Below are 18,416 nucleotides of genomic sequence, written 5' to 3'. Positions count from 1 at the left end.
GGGAAAGGCTCGCTTATATCTGAAAAACGAAGATTAAAAGCCAGTAATATATCTGACAAAACGTCATAAAAATTATAATACTTATCAGTTCATTTAATTCCATGTAATTAATTTTTGTTCTGTTTGAGTACAGTTTTTCCACTAGTTTTTTTTTTTTTTTTAAACCTTGCCTGATATTTGAGGATGGTAGCGACAGTGATCATTTCAAGAAGTTGTAAGATTTTTGTTAAAGCTTGTGTGATTTTCCCAGCGAGGTGGCTGTCTTGATCACCAGAGACTGTAGAACACATACCCTTGGCAGAAAACACATTTTTAATGGTTTCCTTTTTCATTGTGAGGGCATCAGCCTGGCAGCAAGGGAGGGCTTTAACCCATCAAATAAAAAAGTGGGATGTGTCAAGGGGCCAGGAAGAGTCAAGTGACTGCCTTGGTTTTCCCATAGCCCTGGCTATTTAATTCACAACTAGTGTTTGCCCATCTTACTCTCTCTGATTTAGGAGCAGTTTGTTGCTATATTATAAGGACATTGGGATGGCAAAAGTCTGATAATGAGGGGTTAATTTGTATAGAAGCTTAATGAACTTTATCTACATGTGTCATAATCTCTATAGATTCTATTACAGTTGCCGTTGCTGAAGTCTGGGCATTTCCCTAATACTAAGATTTAGTTCCTTTAGTCTGAGCCTTTTTTGAAGATAGATAACATTTTGTCAGGACATATATCATTTCTAGGAATTTCATCTACTATCTGGAACACGTATTTTTGTACGTGTTTATAAAGAAGTTTAATGTTACCTTTTATTTGAATACTTTCCCTGTAATTTAATCTACCAAAGAATCCTAGTTAATGGTTTTCTGACCTGCCTCAGGGGTCCTCTGAAGCATCCTGAATTTAGCTAGAGAAAGGAACTGAATCTGTTATCAAAAGCAGCATTCTAAGGAACTTTACCTTAACACAGAGAGAAAACCAAATTCCAGCCTTGTATTTGCTTCCTGTTAATAACAAAAATCATTTACCTAATTAAATTCAATCTATTCGTAATCAATCCTGACCATGTACAAAACTCTTTTTTAAGGTTCTTTTCCTATGAACCTTCCATAACTTTCTGTATCCGTATTGGTTTGTCCCATTTTCTGTCCAGAAATAACCAGCTCTAGGACCAAAATTATTCTTTTTCCTCAACAAAAATGTTTTTATTCTTTACATCTTTCCCCATTAATAACATATATCCTACCTGTTTTACACACTGAAATGCTTCTCTTATTTTTTTTACTAGTTTTAATTATGTATAATTTTTAAACCTTAATCTCTAATCAAGCAATTGTGACCTGTTATATGAGTATTTCCTAATTAGCAAACTTAAGGACATATCCCATAACCTCCCAAATCATACATTTTTACAGCATAATTTTTTAATGTGGGACATGACATGTAACTAATAAACCCAAATATCTTAGTTTTCTCTCTTAAAAGAAAGCAAAAGTAGGTAAACAGAATTGTCTAGAAATCAATGTTCCAGTATTTTATCCTAATTAAAAATGACCTACACTTCAGTGAACTTTTATCATTTAGGTCAATTCTGCAAAACTCTAAATTTCAAGTTATTAAGAATTTGAAAACCTAAAACATAATTCTTTTTTTTTAAGGCCTTCACTTGTGGCATATGGAAGTTCACAGGCCAGGGATTGAATCAGAACTGCAGCTGCGGTTCTGTACCACAGCCACAGTAAAGCCAGATTTGAGCTGTGTCTGTGATCTACACTTCAGCTCACGGCAGTGCTGGATCCTTACCCCACTGAGCAGGGCCAAGGATCGAACCTGCATCCTCAAAGATCCTAGTCGGGTTTGTTACCACTGAACCACAATGGTAACTCCCATAATTATTTCTAAAGTGTTCACCTAAAATCTTCTGTACCATCTGTCTCCATTTTATTACTTTTGACAATATTATATTGAGTTAATTTTCTTGTTCACAAATATTATAACAGATACAATGTGTAGTTATTGATTTTCAGGAAACCTAGGTACAATAAGAAATATTATACTTAATGTTGATGACTCTAAAGACATGTCTATATTAATTAGCAAACTTAAACTGTAATATCAGATATTAATTTAATATTGAATATTTTCAGATTATGTGAACCTGAAATTCATTTGGGCTCTTTTCTGTTCTATTTAGAAATGTTTGACTTGTAAGCACTTACTTTTCTTTAAGCCAATTAAATAGAGGTCATTTCCAAATTACCCTCAGCAATATTATCCAAAGAAAAAGACACATGATCATAATGAGACATACATATGTATCCAGATCTTATTGCTTCTTTTTAAAACTTATTCACAAATCAGATATTTTAATTTATGAACCAAATATTTTAATACAAAACTTTTTAGTGTATAAATTTTTCCTTCTATTCCCCCCTCTATTGTAAAACAGCTATAACTGCATAATAATCATGCAGTAAAGGGATCATTTTTTATTTTTTAATTATTATTTATTAATTTTTTTTGCCTTTTTTTTTTTTTTTTTTTTTTTTTAAGGTCCACACCTGTGGCCTACGGAGGTTCCCAGGCTAGGGGTCCAACTGGAGCTACAGCTGCCGGCCTACACCACAGCCACAGCAACATCAAATCTGAGCCACATCTGCGACCTACATCACAGGTCATGGCAACGCCAGATCCTTAACCCACTGAGCGAGGCCAGGGATCAAACCCACAATCTCACGGTTCCTAGTCGGATTCATTTCTGCTGCACCATGACGGGAACTCCTGGGCCATTTTTTTAAAATTTAAGGTGCATTATGACCAAGCCATGTTACAAAGGACAATCATGATTTTACATTTTATTGGTTTGTAATGGAAAGCAGTCCAATTCTGGAAAATGCAATTCAGGGAGCTACATTCAGGAAACGAATTTGAGTTTTCCATAGCTAACACCCTTACGCACAAGAAAAATGCAAACATGTACACAAAGAACAAAATCTAATTCCTGCAAGACAGAACTAAAAAGGGTGAAGTCTAACAATTTCTTCAACTTTTTCCAAGAAGGATTCCTTTTTTTTTGGTGGCATTTATAATTGATCTTTACTTTTTTTCATTTATAATGATTTTTATTTTTTCCATTATAGCTGGTTTACAGTGTTCTGTCAATTTTCTACGTCCATCAAGGTGACCCAGTTACACATACATTCTTTTTTTTTTCACATTATCATGCTCCATCATAAGTGACTAGACATAGTTCCCTGTGCTAGATTTTAAACAACCAACAGTATGCAAACAGAAAGACAGGGAATCATGACCTGTGTGTCATGGCAATTAATCTGGGAAATGCAAAACTAAAAAAACAACAGCTGGAATAAGTTAAATATACTTACCTGAGCTTAAAAAGCCTCTTTCTCCTCTTTTTTTTTTTTTTTTTTTTGGTTTGAACTTTTATTAATTAACCCAAAGCTGAAGTCTCAGGCAAAGTGGGTTGTATTTTTATTTTAAGAGCGTAAGCATTAACTTCAAGTTTTCTCCTAAGAATTTTTTTTTTTTCCTCTCAGGATCAGAATTCTGAAAAATAAGTATTTTATCAAGCCAGCTTTTTGTAACCGCATATGCAAAAAGAACCAGTTTTGGAATTTCTAAAGAGTTTTCATCTTAACTGATTTTCTCTCGATTCTAAATAATATTGTGGTCACACAATGTTAAATCATTTTTTCCTTAGTCATAGGTTCATAGCTATCATCAGAGTTTTTTTTTTTTTTTTTTTTTTTTTCAAAATGTGCCCCAAAGGGCATGTTTCTCATTTAGAAAGACAATAAAAACAAAGCACAAATGGCACCCCCAAAGCCAAACGCTAGCATCCAAAGAAACAAAGAACCAGCTCACAAATAGGGTAGAAGTCCAATGATTATTCCTCTCTCCAATACAAAAAAGATGGTTTTGGGGAGGAAAAGCTGAGAGTGGAGATGAAGGGGAGTTTTGGGTTGTACATACAAAGTGACTTACCTTCCTGCATCACATCTGTCAGCCCCCAAATGTCTGTTCATTAGCAGAAGCAGACCAAAACCAGACCCTTATTTCCTTCATCACGGAATTGAAAGTGCCATGGACCAGTGATGCCTGGTCAAGTCCTTGAGGCTGTCCTTGAGGCAAAGGTGGTCAGCTGCTGGACAAAATCCGAGAGCTACCATTGGCCAGGAGCTGATGTGCCGTGGGCAAGACACCCACTCAGGTCAGGTTAACTTCTTCCACCTGGTGGAGGTTTCAGTATCTGCAAAACAGCTCAAAGGATATGGCTCAGAATACTATATGGCTAATTCTATATAGCTTCCGAGGAGGAACTAAAATAAACATCCTTGACCTTTTTTACAATGGCCAAACTCTTATTATTTTTTCTTGCTTGTTTTCCTTCCTTTCTTCATTTTCTCACTTCTCTGATTAAATGTACTCTTCAGAACTTGGGGAAGCCTAGGAGACTAAAGTTTTTCTACATACAAGGGGCAGGCAGAAGATATGGGGGTGGGTGTCTGTCCAAGGAGGGCCCCATAGGATCCTGCTCAGTTACAAAAGAGATCTGATTTCAGAGTTCCGGTCGTGGCTCAGTGGTTAACGAATCAGACTAGGAACCATGAGGTTGCGAGTTCAATCCCTGGCCTTGCTCAGTGGGTTAAGGATCCGGCGTTGCCATGAGCTGTGGTGTAGGTTGCAGACGCAGCTCGGATCCCGCATTGCTGTGGCTCTGGCATAGGCTTGTGGCTACAGCTCCGATTCAACCCCTAGCCTGGGAATCTCTATATGCCACGGGAGTGGCCCAAGAAATGGCAAAAAGACCAAAAAAAAAAAAAAAAAAAAAAAAAAAAAAAGAAAGAAAAAAGATATCTGATTTCTACTGGTGAACAAGTAAATAGGCATAGCTGATTTTTCTTGATTTGTTGCTACATTCACAACTGAAGGAAAGGCTGTATCAGTTAGAAAGCAGTGACTCTAAAGGTGTAATTTTTTTCATGCAAGTTCACAGACCTTAATTCTATCTGATGTATTGAGTACACGGAGAGATGCATTAATATCTGGCAAACACATAATCATTGGCCCCGACTACCATATCTTCACAACCCGGCAGCCAGCAACTGCCTGACACTGAATAGGCCCTGAGGCAATCTTAAGAAACTCTAAAGCTCCATTCAGGGCTTTGTTATGTGAGCTTGTTACAATTCCTTTTCCATTGTTATAATTAGTTTGCAGGAGAAAACACAGAAGGACTTGGCCTCTATTTTCAATCCCTTGAAGGACCTTCCAGGGGAAAAGGAATTAAATTTCTTCTCATGGACAGGTTGTTGGATGTGGAGGAGAGCCCTTCCTTCTGAATCCATCCTTTGTGTAGTTGCTGGCCTAATTTTTTTTTTTTCATGACAGTTCACAATACCACTCTCCCGCGATCCATCCCTCCCTGGTTCCCCATCACCTGTGGCGTACTATCCACGTGCTCAGCCCTTCACAGCCTGGCTCTGACCCATCTTGGGTCTGACAGCCTCCCACTGTCCCCAGGCCCTGCTCAGCTCAGGTCTGCATGCCCTAAATCACTCTGACACCGTGCCTTGGCCCTGGTCCCAATCAGAAGCCCTTTCTACAGCTCTACCAGCACTCGCTTGAAGCCTCAGATCAAAATCTCCCTTCATGAGGTTTCCCAGGAGCTCTCTGAGGCTCAAAGACAGGGGATACACAGTATGTGCCTGGGCATGCCTGCTTGGATTTTGTTTTCCCCAGTAGGAAGCAGGTTGCATTCTCTCTCTTTTTTTTTTAGGGCTGCACCTGCAGCATATGGACGTTTCCAGGCTAGAGGTCAAACTGGAGCTGCATCTGCTGGCCTACCCCACAGCCACAGCAATGCTGGATCTGAGCTGTAAGTGCAGCCTCCACCACAGCTCACTGCAATGCCAGATTGTTAACCCACTGAGCAAAGCCAAGATCGAACACATGTCCTCATGGAAACTAGTCAGGTTTGTTACCCCTGAGCCACAACAGGAACTTCTGGGGTTGTGTTATCTTGTGCTCCTGGTGTTAAAAGGGGAAGCTCTTGGGAATTCAAACATAGACCCACCTAATGCTGAAGGTTTTGACTTTTTTGCCCAAACCATCTTGTTTCCAGCCCTACTTTCTCCCCCTGTGTCTTGTAATTCTGATCATGCTACTTTGGCTCATATGAGGGGATCTACATTCACACATCCCCCAACCCTGGAGCCGTCCTAGGGCCAGGGCCCTTTTCCAGCTCTTGTATTTCCATAGGACCTTGGGTTTGATGCCTGCTTCTGGCCTGGCTGAGGGACTGATGGACTGGCTGGGCCCACCCTGAGCCCCCAGTGTTGGTGGGTGTTGGTGATTTGGCAGCTCCCAGAGTGTGGCTCCCCTGGCTGGTGAGCAGGGCCACTACCTCTCCTGCCCTCTCTCCAAGCCTTCTTCCCAGGTTCAAAGGCTCTCCTCAGGTGAAGGGAGGACATTTCAATGATCATCTCTCATGTCTGGGAAAGTGGCAGGGTGGATTGTCTCCCACAAACAGAATTGATTTTTTCCTTAATGAAGTAGCTGTCAGTGCGCAGCCGGGCTGTTTTAGTATTTGGGTGTTTTCAGACTGTCTGGGACTGAGATCCTGGGAAGATTGGCTGTTGACGCTCTGAGAAAAGCAGAGGCCAAGAAAAAGGCTTCAGAGGGGTGAAGGGTCCTTTGAGCTCCTGGACGCAGAGGAGGGGGTGCACTGATATCATTTGGGTTCACATCTTGCACACTCTCTGGGGACTCTAGGGGGATGAGAGTGCCTGTTTGTCTTTGGGTTTTTTTTTTTTCTGGTCTCTTTCTAGTTCTCTCTCACGTTTTGTTTTTGCTTTTCTCTCCTTCCAGAGGTTGCCTCTTCCCTCAAGGATGTCTCTCTCTCCTTTTCCCTCTCCCACCTCTACTTCCTCCCCATGTCCTGCTACTTCTCTCCTCTTATCCTCCTGCCCCAGGTGCAGTCTTTTTTTCTGACACCATCTCTTTATCTCCCCGTATGCTTAGTCTCTTTTCTTTCCCAAGCTTATCTCTGTCTCTCTTTTAATAGTCCCCGATTGTTCTGTTTTTATGATGCAATCTCTTTTTCCCTGTCTCTCTGCTATTTTCTTCTTCTATCTCATTTTCTCTTTTCATAGATCCATTTTCTACCTATTTCATTGTCTCTCTTCTTTTTTTCTTTCCTCCCTCTTGCTTTATTTTTACCCTTGATGGTGTAAAATACATCGATGGCCTCATATTCTCACATCTGTGGAAGATCCCTGGTTCCATTTTTACTGTGATAACTCAAAGGCAGTGGGGTTATTTCTCTTATTTGGAGCAAAGGAGAACCAGAAAGTACGATGGAGTTCAGCTGTTACCTTTGGGGAAATCATACCCCAGGAGAAGCAGGACATACTAGCTGGAGATAGTCTCCTAGAGTCTAGTCTCCATTAGTGTCTCAGACCCTGCTCATGTGCACAGAGGTGCATGTCCCTTCTCCTTGATCCAGCTTGAACATGGTAGTACCTGTTAGTCCAGCAAACAGCTTACATCATCCTCTTTTTACCAACTTAGCTATTTATCAGCAATAGTTGCTCTCATGTCCAGGTAATGAGCTATATGCCTGCCTTGTACTCAATATAACTTAGTGTTCTGGGATTGCAGTATGCTTTTTGTTTGTGTAGGTATGATGGCCCTAGAGTTGCGCTGCTGTGTGATCTCAGGAAGGCCACTTTCCCTCTATGAGCCTTAGTCCCCTTATTTCTAAGTTGGAGATCAGGATACTTACCTTGCTGTATCCTGCAGGGATTAAAGGAGATACTGTGTGCAGATACTCAATGAGAGTTTGCATTCCTCTTCATTGCTTCTTCCGTCATTCTGATATTTCACTTCCTCTTTGTTTCCCCAAGTTCCCACCTTGTTCCCTGCTGTGCATAGGCCAGAAGGAAGGAATTTATATTCACTGAGCACCTAGTATGCATTGTCTTAGCTAACTGGGAAAGAGGTCCACATAGATACATGACTCATTTTCATAGTTTCAGGTTACTCTAGCAGTAGAACTCAAATTTTAAGCACTTCACTTGTTCATTCCCCCCCCCCCCCAACAAATATTTATTGAGTCTCTGCCAAGCCCTGTTCTACCTGCTATAGATAGAAAAATAAAACAGTCTCTATCCTTGAGGAGCTTAGAGTCTCATGTGGGAGAAAAACACTTAAAAAACATTTGCAATCAAGTATGAGAAGGTTGAAGTCAGCCTAGGGCTGTGGGTACAGGGGAGGGAAGGATTTTCTCTGCTTCATGGAATGGAAAGCTTCACCGAGGAGGTGACAGTGGGCCAGGCTTTGCAGGATGAATGCATCTATCTACTGGCTAGAAAGAGTGGGGACCTGGGCTGTGGTTTCACTCTGCCTGCACCTCTCTCTCCTGTTCATATTTCCATCTTGGTGGTGGAATGTCCATCTCCTTCAACTTTATGAACGCCTTTCCTCTCTTTCTTTTCTCTTTCCCACCCCAAAATGCTTTGCTCAGAACATTGCTGAATTTATGGCTAAATGAATAGTCGTTGATGTTCTAAGATTTCTCTAGGGACCTGGAAGAAAAAACACAATTCCACTGAAGTTTCTGGGAATTCCAGCCTAAGATAAACAAATCCTGAAATTAAATATATCACTAAATTGGCCAGATTCTTAAAATGACAGATCTTCAAAACTACTCCTTTCCTCAGATGCCTGGAAAACCAAGATGGCAAGACCATAAAACTTTCAGAAAACATCCACTATAGTGATCAAGATACAAATGAAACTAGGTGACTATGTGATAAGGTTGATAGAGTGACTTGGTGACTAAAAGGATCAGATTACTAAGGTGTCAAGGTGACGATCAACTCAAATTGGCTGATAAATGAACCACTTACTGAAATGCATCTCTCAGGAAAGTTGAAGGAATACATGCACCTGAGCAGGTCCCAGCCTGATCTCTTCTACTTTCTCTCCAGGCTGCCCTGCGTAGATTGGCTGGAGTCTGCCCTGAAGGCCTCCAGGACTCTGACTTCCAGCAGCTGGTCCAGCCTCGGCTTGTGGACTCTTTCTTACTCTGCAGCAACATGGAGGAGAGTTTTGTGTAGCAAGTGGGGGAGAAGAAAAGACCTCATTTTCAAGGCCCCTCTGAGTACATGCCTGTGAACATAACTGACTACACACCAGTCCCCTCACCTCTTTATTTATACTTAATTTATTTTTTATGTGAAATGAACAGAGGGCTAAATATTCTAGCAATATCATGAGGAAGTGTGCGGTCCTTAGGAGTCTTTTTCATTTTTATTTTTTGACTTCTGTGACTTTTCAGTTGCAGATGTTGAAATGCATAATGGCTAATATGACAGATTGTCATGGGTGATTTCACTTCCTCTTTCATTCTCTACTCTCAATATATAATCTTGTCTCATTTTTTAAAAAAAATTTTAGCTGTCCAGCAGTCTTTTTTTAAAAGTTGGATTTGCTCTAAGAGATTTTAAATGAATTTCATAGTTGGACAAAATATACTGGAAGGAAATTCTAGCTTTATTCTTTAATAAAAGAAAACATACAAAATGTGTCTTAATTTTCTGATTAAATTGTGTCAGACTAAATTCTTGTTTCCCAAGATTTCACAGCTATTAAAAAATTCTCGGCTATTAAAATTGCATAGGAAGTTGAATTGTTTTCATAGATACATAAGTGGGTTGAGTTCTGAATGATTTAGTGGGAGATCAAGATTTTCAAAGCTGCAGGAACTCAGTTTCCCTTGGCTTGCTAGTCTTTGACCACATGGTAAGTAGTATTGTCAGATGAGGTTTTCATGAAAAATACTTCTTCAGAAGTATATGTGGAGTTCCTGTTGTGGCTCAGCAGTTTATGAACCTGACTGGTATTCATGAGGATGCAAGTTTGATCCCTGGCCTCACTCAGTGGGTTAAGGATCTGGTGTTGCCATGAGCTGTGGTGTAGGTTGCAGACATGGCTTGGATCCTACGTTGCTGTGGCTGTGGCATAGGCCAGCAGCTGCAGCTCCAGTCCGACTCCTAGCCTGGGAACTTCCATATGCCACAGGTGCAGTCCTAAAAAGCAATAAATAAATAAATAAAAATAAATACATGTAAATGGTAATGTGCTGGAGCTGACTGGCTTGAGCCAATTCACAAGGGACAATGGTGAGAATTTCTTCTCAACTTCACATTCAGTGAGCTCATTTTGGTAGCTTGTAATTGACAATAGTGAGAGTATTTATACCACCTAAATTGGCAGATGCTACAAGTCAGAGACTTTTTTTTCCCCCAGAGAGATAGTCTACCAATATCATTGCTTAAAAGTATCATAAAAGTCTGTGAATATTTCTGAAAGATTTAATATTATTGTGATATTATTTTCTACAATTTAAGAAAGTTCTGAACCCCATTATATTGAGACTAAAAAAAGATTATATGGTCATATCAATATATGCAGAAAAGCATTTGAAAAATACAATGCCCATTCATGATAAAAACTCTTATTAAACTAGGAATTATCAGAGGGGATCAAGATGGCAGAGAAGTAAGACATGGTGCTCCCCTTTGCCAACAAACATAACCAAAATAAAAAAATCTACAAGTAGGATGATTTGCACAGAACATCTATGAAAGCAGTCAGAAGACCTCAGACCTCCAACAAAGAGCAAGAAACCCTCCGCATGACTGGGTAAAACAAAATGAAAGAGGGGGAGAGAGAGAGAGAAGAGAAGAAAAAAAGAATCAGGATGGGAACAGCACTCCTGAGAGGGAGCTGTGAAAGAGGAAAGGAATCCATACCCTAGGAGGCCACCTAACTGTTGGGGATATCAGCTGGAACAGAGGGGGGACTGCAAAACCTCAGATAAAAGTGCAGCAGTCAGACTGAGGAAGGCAAAGCAAAGAGGGTCATAGACCATTGGTACCACTGCCTGGGACACCACAGCCTGAGACACTTGAATGGGGGCTGGGCACTGAGACTCAGGATTTGGAGGTCAGTTCGGGGGAAGGGACTAAGGTTGGGTATGTAGATACCACCTGAGGGAGCTAGGGAGTGATGTGCCACAGGCTGAGGGGCAGAGCACCAAAGCAGAGAGAGAGCAGGAGTAGGGATGGGCCTACAGGGGAGTCAAGGTGCCATTGCTGGGGAGGGTATGAGGAGGAGGGGTGGGGCTGACATCAGAACATCTTTCCTTGTGCATGTACAGGATGTAGGTGGATGGGGTGCCTCTTGCTATGGGGGTGGGTGCAAACCACTGCAGCCATCTTGGACTCCTGAGGTAGGAGTGTCCCCCCCCCACTAAAGGTCCCATGAACAGGTGCTGCCTGTGACCCTAGTCATCACATGGTGTGCTGTGAGAGGGCCATGCAATGGAGCACCTCCAGTTGAACACACTCCGATGGGAACACACACACCCTGCTGTTGCCACTGCCAAAGGCTCTGGGCACTGCCTCCACCTCCTTAATGGTCTTTGCCACTGCCCAGGGCCCTGCAACCCAGATCAGCCTGTGTCTGCACCTCCCTATATGTCCTTGCCACTGTCAAGGGCCCGGATACAGGCCCTGCCCATTGCTCCCATCTCCCTGCAAGCACATGCAGACCATACACCAGCACACCCCCTATCAAGGGGAGAACACCTACACACACTAAGGAAAGAGAGAGCAAACATCCAAATAAAAAGTAGACTTCATGCCAAAAGAAATAGTAAGCCCTCAAAAGATACCCAGGGATGCTCCCATATAAATAGCAATCCAAGACTACTTTGGATAATTGTTTTCTCTAAACTTACAGAATAAGAAAAATATAGGCAAAATGAAGAGGCATAGGAACCATTCCCAGTTAAAAGAACAGGAAAATTCCCCCAAGGAAGCAAATGATAAAACAGAATTTTGTAATCTAGTAGACACCAAGTTCAAAAAGGAGGTAATGAAAATACTGAAGAAATTAAGAGCATATATCAACAGTAATGCAGATTACTTTAGAAGGGAACTATAAACTATAAGGAGGAGCCGTGAAAAATTGGAAAATTCATTTTCAGAGAGGAAATCTGAGTTAAAGGCATTGAGGAGCAGAATGAATAATGCAGAGAAACAAATAAGTGACTTGGAGGGAAATCACACAATCAAGACTGCAGATTGAAAACCAAGTGAAAAAACCTGAAAGCAATATAAAAGGTCTATGGAATAATATAAAGTAGGCCAATCTATGTATAATGGATATTCCAGAAGGAGAAGAAAAAGAAAAGGGGATTGAAATTATATTTGAAGAAATTATGACTGAACCCTATCCAAATCTAAAAGAAACAAATGTCGAGATACAAGAGTCACAGAGGATCCCATATAAGGTGAATCCAAACAGACCTATACCAAGACATATTATAATAAAAATGGCAAAAGTTAAAGATAAGGAGAGGATTGTAAAGGCAGAAAGATAAAAGCAAAAAAGTTAATTAGTCTAGTTTCACTTGCTCACAGGGGCAAAAAAAAAAAAAAGTTAATTATAAGGGAACTCCATAAGGCTATCATCTGATTCCTCTACAGAAATGCTACAGGCAAGAAGAGAGTGGCAAGATATATTCAAAGTTCTAAAAGGGAAAAATTGGAGTGCCCATTGTGGCTCAGTGGTAATGAACCCAACTAGTATCCATGAGGATGTAGCTTCTATCCCTGGCCTCATTCAGTGGGTTAATCCAGCATTACTGTGAGCTGTGGTGTAGGTCAAAGACACAGCTCAGATCCCGTGTTGCTGTTGCTGTGGTATAGGCCTGCACCTGCAGCTCTGATTTGACCCCTATCCTGGGAACTTCCACGTGCTGCAACTGTGACCCTAAAGAAGCATAAATAAATAAATAAATAAATAAGATAAAAGGGAAAAAATGTGCGGCTGAGAACACTCTGCTCAGCAAGATTATCATTTAAAATGGAGAACTAAAGAATTTCTTAGACAAGTAAAAACTAAAAGAATAGAGCAATATTAAACCCATTCTAGTGGAAATATTGAAAGTTCTCCTCTAAAGACGAAAGAAGTAAGAAGATACAGGATGGAGGAAACACAATTGGAAAGTAATAAAATAAGCCAGGATACAGATCAAAAAGAAAAAAACCCAACTATTTGTAAAAGCGACAATAAACACAAGGAACAGCAAAAGGATAAACACAAAGATGTGAAAAAGGATAAAATCATAAAATGTGGGGAAGGAGAGTAAGAAAATCTAGACTTTTTTTTTAAAGAATGTGTTTGAGCCTATATGACTATCAGGCTAAAACAAGCAGGTATAGGAAGGAGTTAATGTACTTGAAAAAGAGGGCAACTACAAATCAAAACAAAAAAATACATTCACAGAAACTAAAAACAAAAGGACACAAGCATAAGATAAAAGGAAATCATCAAACCAAGGGGAAAAAAAAAAGGAAAAACATGGAATCAACTGGAAAACAAGGTTAAAAATGGCAATAAATACATAGTATCAATAATTACCTTGAATGTCATTGGACTGAATTCTCCAATAAAACAGCACAGAGTGGTAGACTGGATAAAAAAACCAAGAGCCTACAATATGCTACCTACAAAAGACTCACCTTAGACCAAAGGGCACATATAAACTGAAAGTGAGGGGATGGAAAAAATATTTCATGTAAGTAAAAATGACAGGAAAATGGGAGTCACAATACTCATATCAGAAAAAAATAGACTTTAAAACAAAGGACATAAAGAAAAAAGAAGAACACTAATGATAAAAGGAACAATTCAAGAAGAGGATATTATACTTGTCAATATACACGCACCTAATGTAGGAGCATCCAAATACATAAAACGAATGCTAACAGACATAAAAGGAGACATTGATGGGAATACAATAATTAACACCTCACTAACTTCAATGGACAGATTCTCTAGACAGAAAAGCAACAATGCAACAGAGATCCCAAATGGCACAATGGAATATTTAGACTTAATTGATATTTTCAGGACATTATATCCACAAAAACAAAAACACCCAGAATATACTTCTTGTCAAAAGCACATGGAACATTCTCTAGCGTTGGGGAACAAAAGTAACCTCAACAAATTTAAGAGTAGAAATTATATTAAGCATATTCCCTGACTGCAATGGCATGAATAAAGAACACAAACACAGGAGGAAAATGTGAAAAAAAGAAAAACTGATTACATAGAGATGAAGCAAGAAGCTACTAAAAAACAAATGGGTCTATGAGGAAATCAAAAAGGAAATTAAAAAATATCTGGAGACAAATGACAATGAAAACATTCAAAACCTATGGCATGCTGCAAATGCAGTTCTTAGAGGGAAGTACATAGTGAAACAGGCCTTCCTCAAAAAAGAAGAAAAATCTCCATTCAACAACCTAACCTACCGCATATAAGAATTAGAAAATGAAGAACAATCAAAACCTAAAGTCAGCATAAGGAAGGAAACCATAAAGATCAGAGAGGAAATAAATAAAATATCAATCCAAAAAAATATAAAAAAGGTCAATAAAACCAAGCTGGTTGTTCAAAAGGGTGAACTAAATTCACAAAGCTGTGGCCATACTCACAAAGAGGAGAGAAGGAACTCAAATAAATAAGAAATGAAAAAGGAGAAATCTTAACAGATACTGCAGAAATAACAACAACAACAACCAAAAAAAAAACATGAGAATACTATGAACAATAATATGTCAATAAATTTAACAACCTAGATGAAATGAACAAATTTCTAGAGACATACAGCCTGCCAAAAGTGAATCAAGAAGAAACAGATCATTTGAACAGACTTATCACTAGAAATGAAATTGAATATGTAATAAAACACTCCCTACAAACAAAAGTCCAGGGCCAGATGGCCTCACAGGGAATTCTACCAAACAAACAAAGAATTTATATCTATACTTCTTAAGCTTTTCCAAGAGACTGAAGAAGTAACACTCTTAAAGATATTTTATGAAGCCACCATCATAATAATACCAAAACCAGACAAAGATACTACCAAAAAATACAGGCCAATATCTCTGAATAGGGAATCATAATTCTCAATAAAACTTTAGCCAGCTGAATCCAACAATGCATAAAAAAGACCATACAGCACGACCAAGTGGGTTTCACCCCAAGTTCACAAGGATGGTTTAACATAAACAAACCAATGAGTGTCATACACCACATTAACAAAAGAAAACTAAAAAAAAAACCCACATAATCATCTCAATAAATGAAGAAAAAGTATTTGACAAAATCTAATATCCATTCATGATAAAAAAAAAATCTTACCAAAATGGGCATAGAGGGAGCATATTGCAGCATGATGAGAGGCACTGATGACAAACCCACAGCCAATATAATACTCAATGGAGAAATGCTGAAAGCCTTTATGCTAAAATCTGGAATAAGACAAGGATGCCCACTCTCACCACTTTTATGCAACATAGTATTGGAAGTCCTAGTCACAGCATTCAGAAAAACAAAAGAAATAAAAGGTATCATAATTGGAAGATAAGGGGTAAAGTTGTCACTACATGTAGATAACATAATACTATATAGAGAAAATTCTAAGGACTCTACACAAAAACTACCTGAACTGGTCAATGAATTCTGAAAAGTAGAATACAAGATTAACATTCAGAAATTGGTTGCATTTCTGTATATTAACAATGAAATATTAGCAAAACAATGTTAAAAAGCAATACCTTTTAAAATTGCACCCCAAAATTAAATACCTAGGAATAAACCTGACCAAGGAGATGAAAGACTTATATGTTGAGAACTATAAAACATTAATCAAGGAAATTAAAAAGGATTCAGATAAATGGAAAGCTATCACAGGCTCCTGGATTAGAAAAAATAATGTTAAAATGGCCATACTATCCAAAGCAATCTACAGATTTGATATGATTCTTATCAAACTACCCATGGTATTTTTCACAGAACTAGAACAAATAATCCAAAAATGTATATGGAACTATAAAAGACCCAGTATTGCCAAAGCAATCCTGAGGAACAAAAAACAAGCAGGAGCCATAACTCTCCCAGACTTCAGTCAATATTACAAAGCTGTAGTCATCAAGACAGTGTGGTACTGGTACCAAAACATACATACAGACCAATGAAATGGAATGGAGAACATTGAAATAAACCCAGACAGCTATGGTCAATTAATCTTCAACAAAGGAGACAAGACTATAAAACGGGAAAAACACAGTCTCTTCAGCGATTGGTGCTGGGAACACTGGACAGCTGCATGTAAATCAAAGAAACTAGAACACATCCTCACACTATGCACAAAAATAAACTCAAAATGGCTTAAAGACTTAAACATAAAACAAGACACTATAAAACTCCTAGAAGAGAACATAGGCAAAACATTCTCTGACATCAACCATACAAATGTTTTCTTAAATCAGTCTCCCAAAGCAATAGAAATAAAAACAAAAATAAACCAGTGGGACCTAATCAAACTTAAAAGTTTTTGCACAGCAAAGGAAACCATTAAAAAAAAGACAATTATAGAATAGGAGAAAATAGTTTCAAATGATGCAAAATTCTAAGGACTCTACACAAAAACTACCTGAACTGATCAATGAATTCAGGGCTTAACAAGGGCTTAATCTCCAACATATACAAAAACTACCTGAACTGATCAATGAATTCAGGGCTTAACAAGGGCTTAATCTCCAACATATACAAAACTACCTGAACTGATCAATGAATGCAGGGCTTGACAAGGGCTTAATCTCCAACATATACAAAAATTTCATACAATGGAACAACAACAACAAAAACAAAACCAAACAACTGAATTGAAAAAATGGGCAGAAGACCTACACAGACATTTTTATAAAGTCATACTGATAGCCAGTAAACACATGGAAAATTGTTCAATATCACTAATGATTAGAGAAATGCAAATCAAAAATACAATGAGGTACCACCTTACACTGGTCAGAATGGCTATCATGGACATAGGGCTAAGATGGCAGAGTAGCAGAATGTAAGGCTTATCTACTCCCAAAAATACAACTACATATGGAACTCTCAGCACAGAAAATTTTCAAAAAAAACTGACAAAAGACCTCAAGATTATTATAGAACAAGAAAGACCTTACAAAACCAGATAGGACATAAGAAATATGAAAGAAGAACAAGAGAAAAAGAAGCAAAGGGAAACGAGATGGATCCTGGTCTCCCAGGAGGGAGCTGGAAAGAGGAATAGCTCCTGTACCCCAGAAAGTTCCCTCACAAGTGACAAGATTGGCAAAAAGGGAGGAGGAACTCTAGACAAATGGTGTGAAGCAGTTTAAAAGGAGACAGTTCTCCACAAACGGTCAGTGTTATGGGCAATGGGGAAACCAAAGGTGGGTGCCAGCAGATGTTGGGAACTAAAACTTTGGCCTTAGAGATCAGACCCAAAGGGGGATCTGGGGCCAGCTATGTGAGGAAAAAAAACGGGGTTGGCCGTGTGGAGACAGCTTGGAGGGACTAGAGTATAGGGTGACCACAATGGAGAGAATCTAAGTGGAAGCAACCCAGTCGGGCTTAGAGACTAGACACCATTGTTTGGGAAGAAGTGGGATCCACCACTACAGTCTTGTTTCCTACACCCCCTTAGTCAAACTGCAGGACACTGCCTGCCTCACCCGGGGAACCACTGGGTGGTAGTGGCTGCCTAGCAATGGCTGGGAAGTGGTCCTGCCCCTAGGGATAGAGACTTCTTGGAGCAAGCGTAGTAACTGACTGGGGGAATAACACAATTCTCGGTTCCTGCTGGCAGGGGGCACTAGTGGAGCCCAACCTGTGCGAGAAGAGCTGCCAGCTCCATCCCCCTGAAAGATCAAGGAAACCACAGGCATCTCAGCTCTACACAGAAAATCTGAAGAGGCTTGTGCCAGAAGCATCCAATCAGCTCCCGAAGAGCTGCTGGTGGCAGGACCCATTCCTGTGAGAGGGCTACTGGTGCCTGCTGCCTGATGGAACTGTGGGCTCCCCAACCAGAGAAAAGCACAAGATACAGGGCCCCTGAAGTGGCCCTGGGAAGGCTCATGTCAGCAGCATTTGTTCCACACCAAGGGAGCCAGGCGAGACCCATTAACCCAGATTCCAATCTGCAAGGCTACAGAGAGCATTCCTACCAGCAGCAAGGCAGGGGGAGGGACCTTCAGAAACATATACCCTGCAGCTATGGAGAGAGCCTGTGGGCAACAATTAGGGAGAAGTCCCCCACCCTCACCCCTGAGGCTTTAGAGAGATCCATAGAGTGGCCAAGCAAGGGGAGTGCTGGCAGAACAGCATCATCTGCCCCTGTATCTACAGAGAGCAGTCCCTAGAGCCTTCCCTGCAAAGGGAGGGGTGACAGGAGAAACTGCTGACTTTGCAAGCTACGAAAAATAGCCTT

The 18,416-nt window shown here is 39.9% G+C and overlaps 1 protein-coding gene across 4 annotated transcripts in view; it reads left to right on the top strand.

The window, feature by feature from the left end:
- INSC (INSC spindle orientation adaptor protein) overlaps positions 1-9,598 on the top strand; it is an 864,422-nt gene extending 854,824 nt beyond the window's left edge. For all 4 annotated transcript variants that reach the window (XR_014837251.1, XM_085011965.1, XM_021083296.2 and 1 more), the window contains one exon: positions 9,004-9,598. Coding sequence is in view for 3 of the 4 variants with exons in the window: in XM_085011965.1 (XP_084868091.1) it covers positions 9,004-9,132 (129 nt within the window). In the remaining variant the exon portion in view is untranslated. The remainder of the gene's footprint in view (positions 1-9,003) is intronic.
- The last annotated feature ends 8,818 nt before the right edge of the window (positions 9,599-18,416 follow it).

This window comes from Sus scrofa, chromosome 2 (genome assembly GCF_054392235.1).
Source record: "Sus scrofa isolate SSC_HxYL_T2T_F1_AM1 chromosome 2, Sscrofa_HxYL_maternal_Yorkshire_Landrace_v2.0, whole genome shotgun sequence".
In the NCBI taxonomy this organism is placed as follows: domain Eukaryota; kingdom Metazoa; phylum Chordata; class Mammalia; order Artiodactyla; family Suidae; genus Sus; species Sus scrofa.
This window is presented reverse-complemented; position numbering and strand designations above follow the sequence as displayed.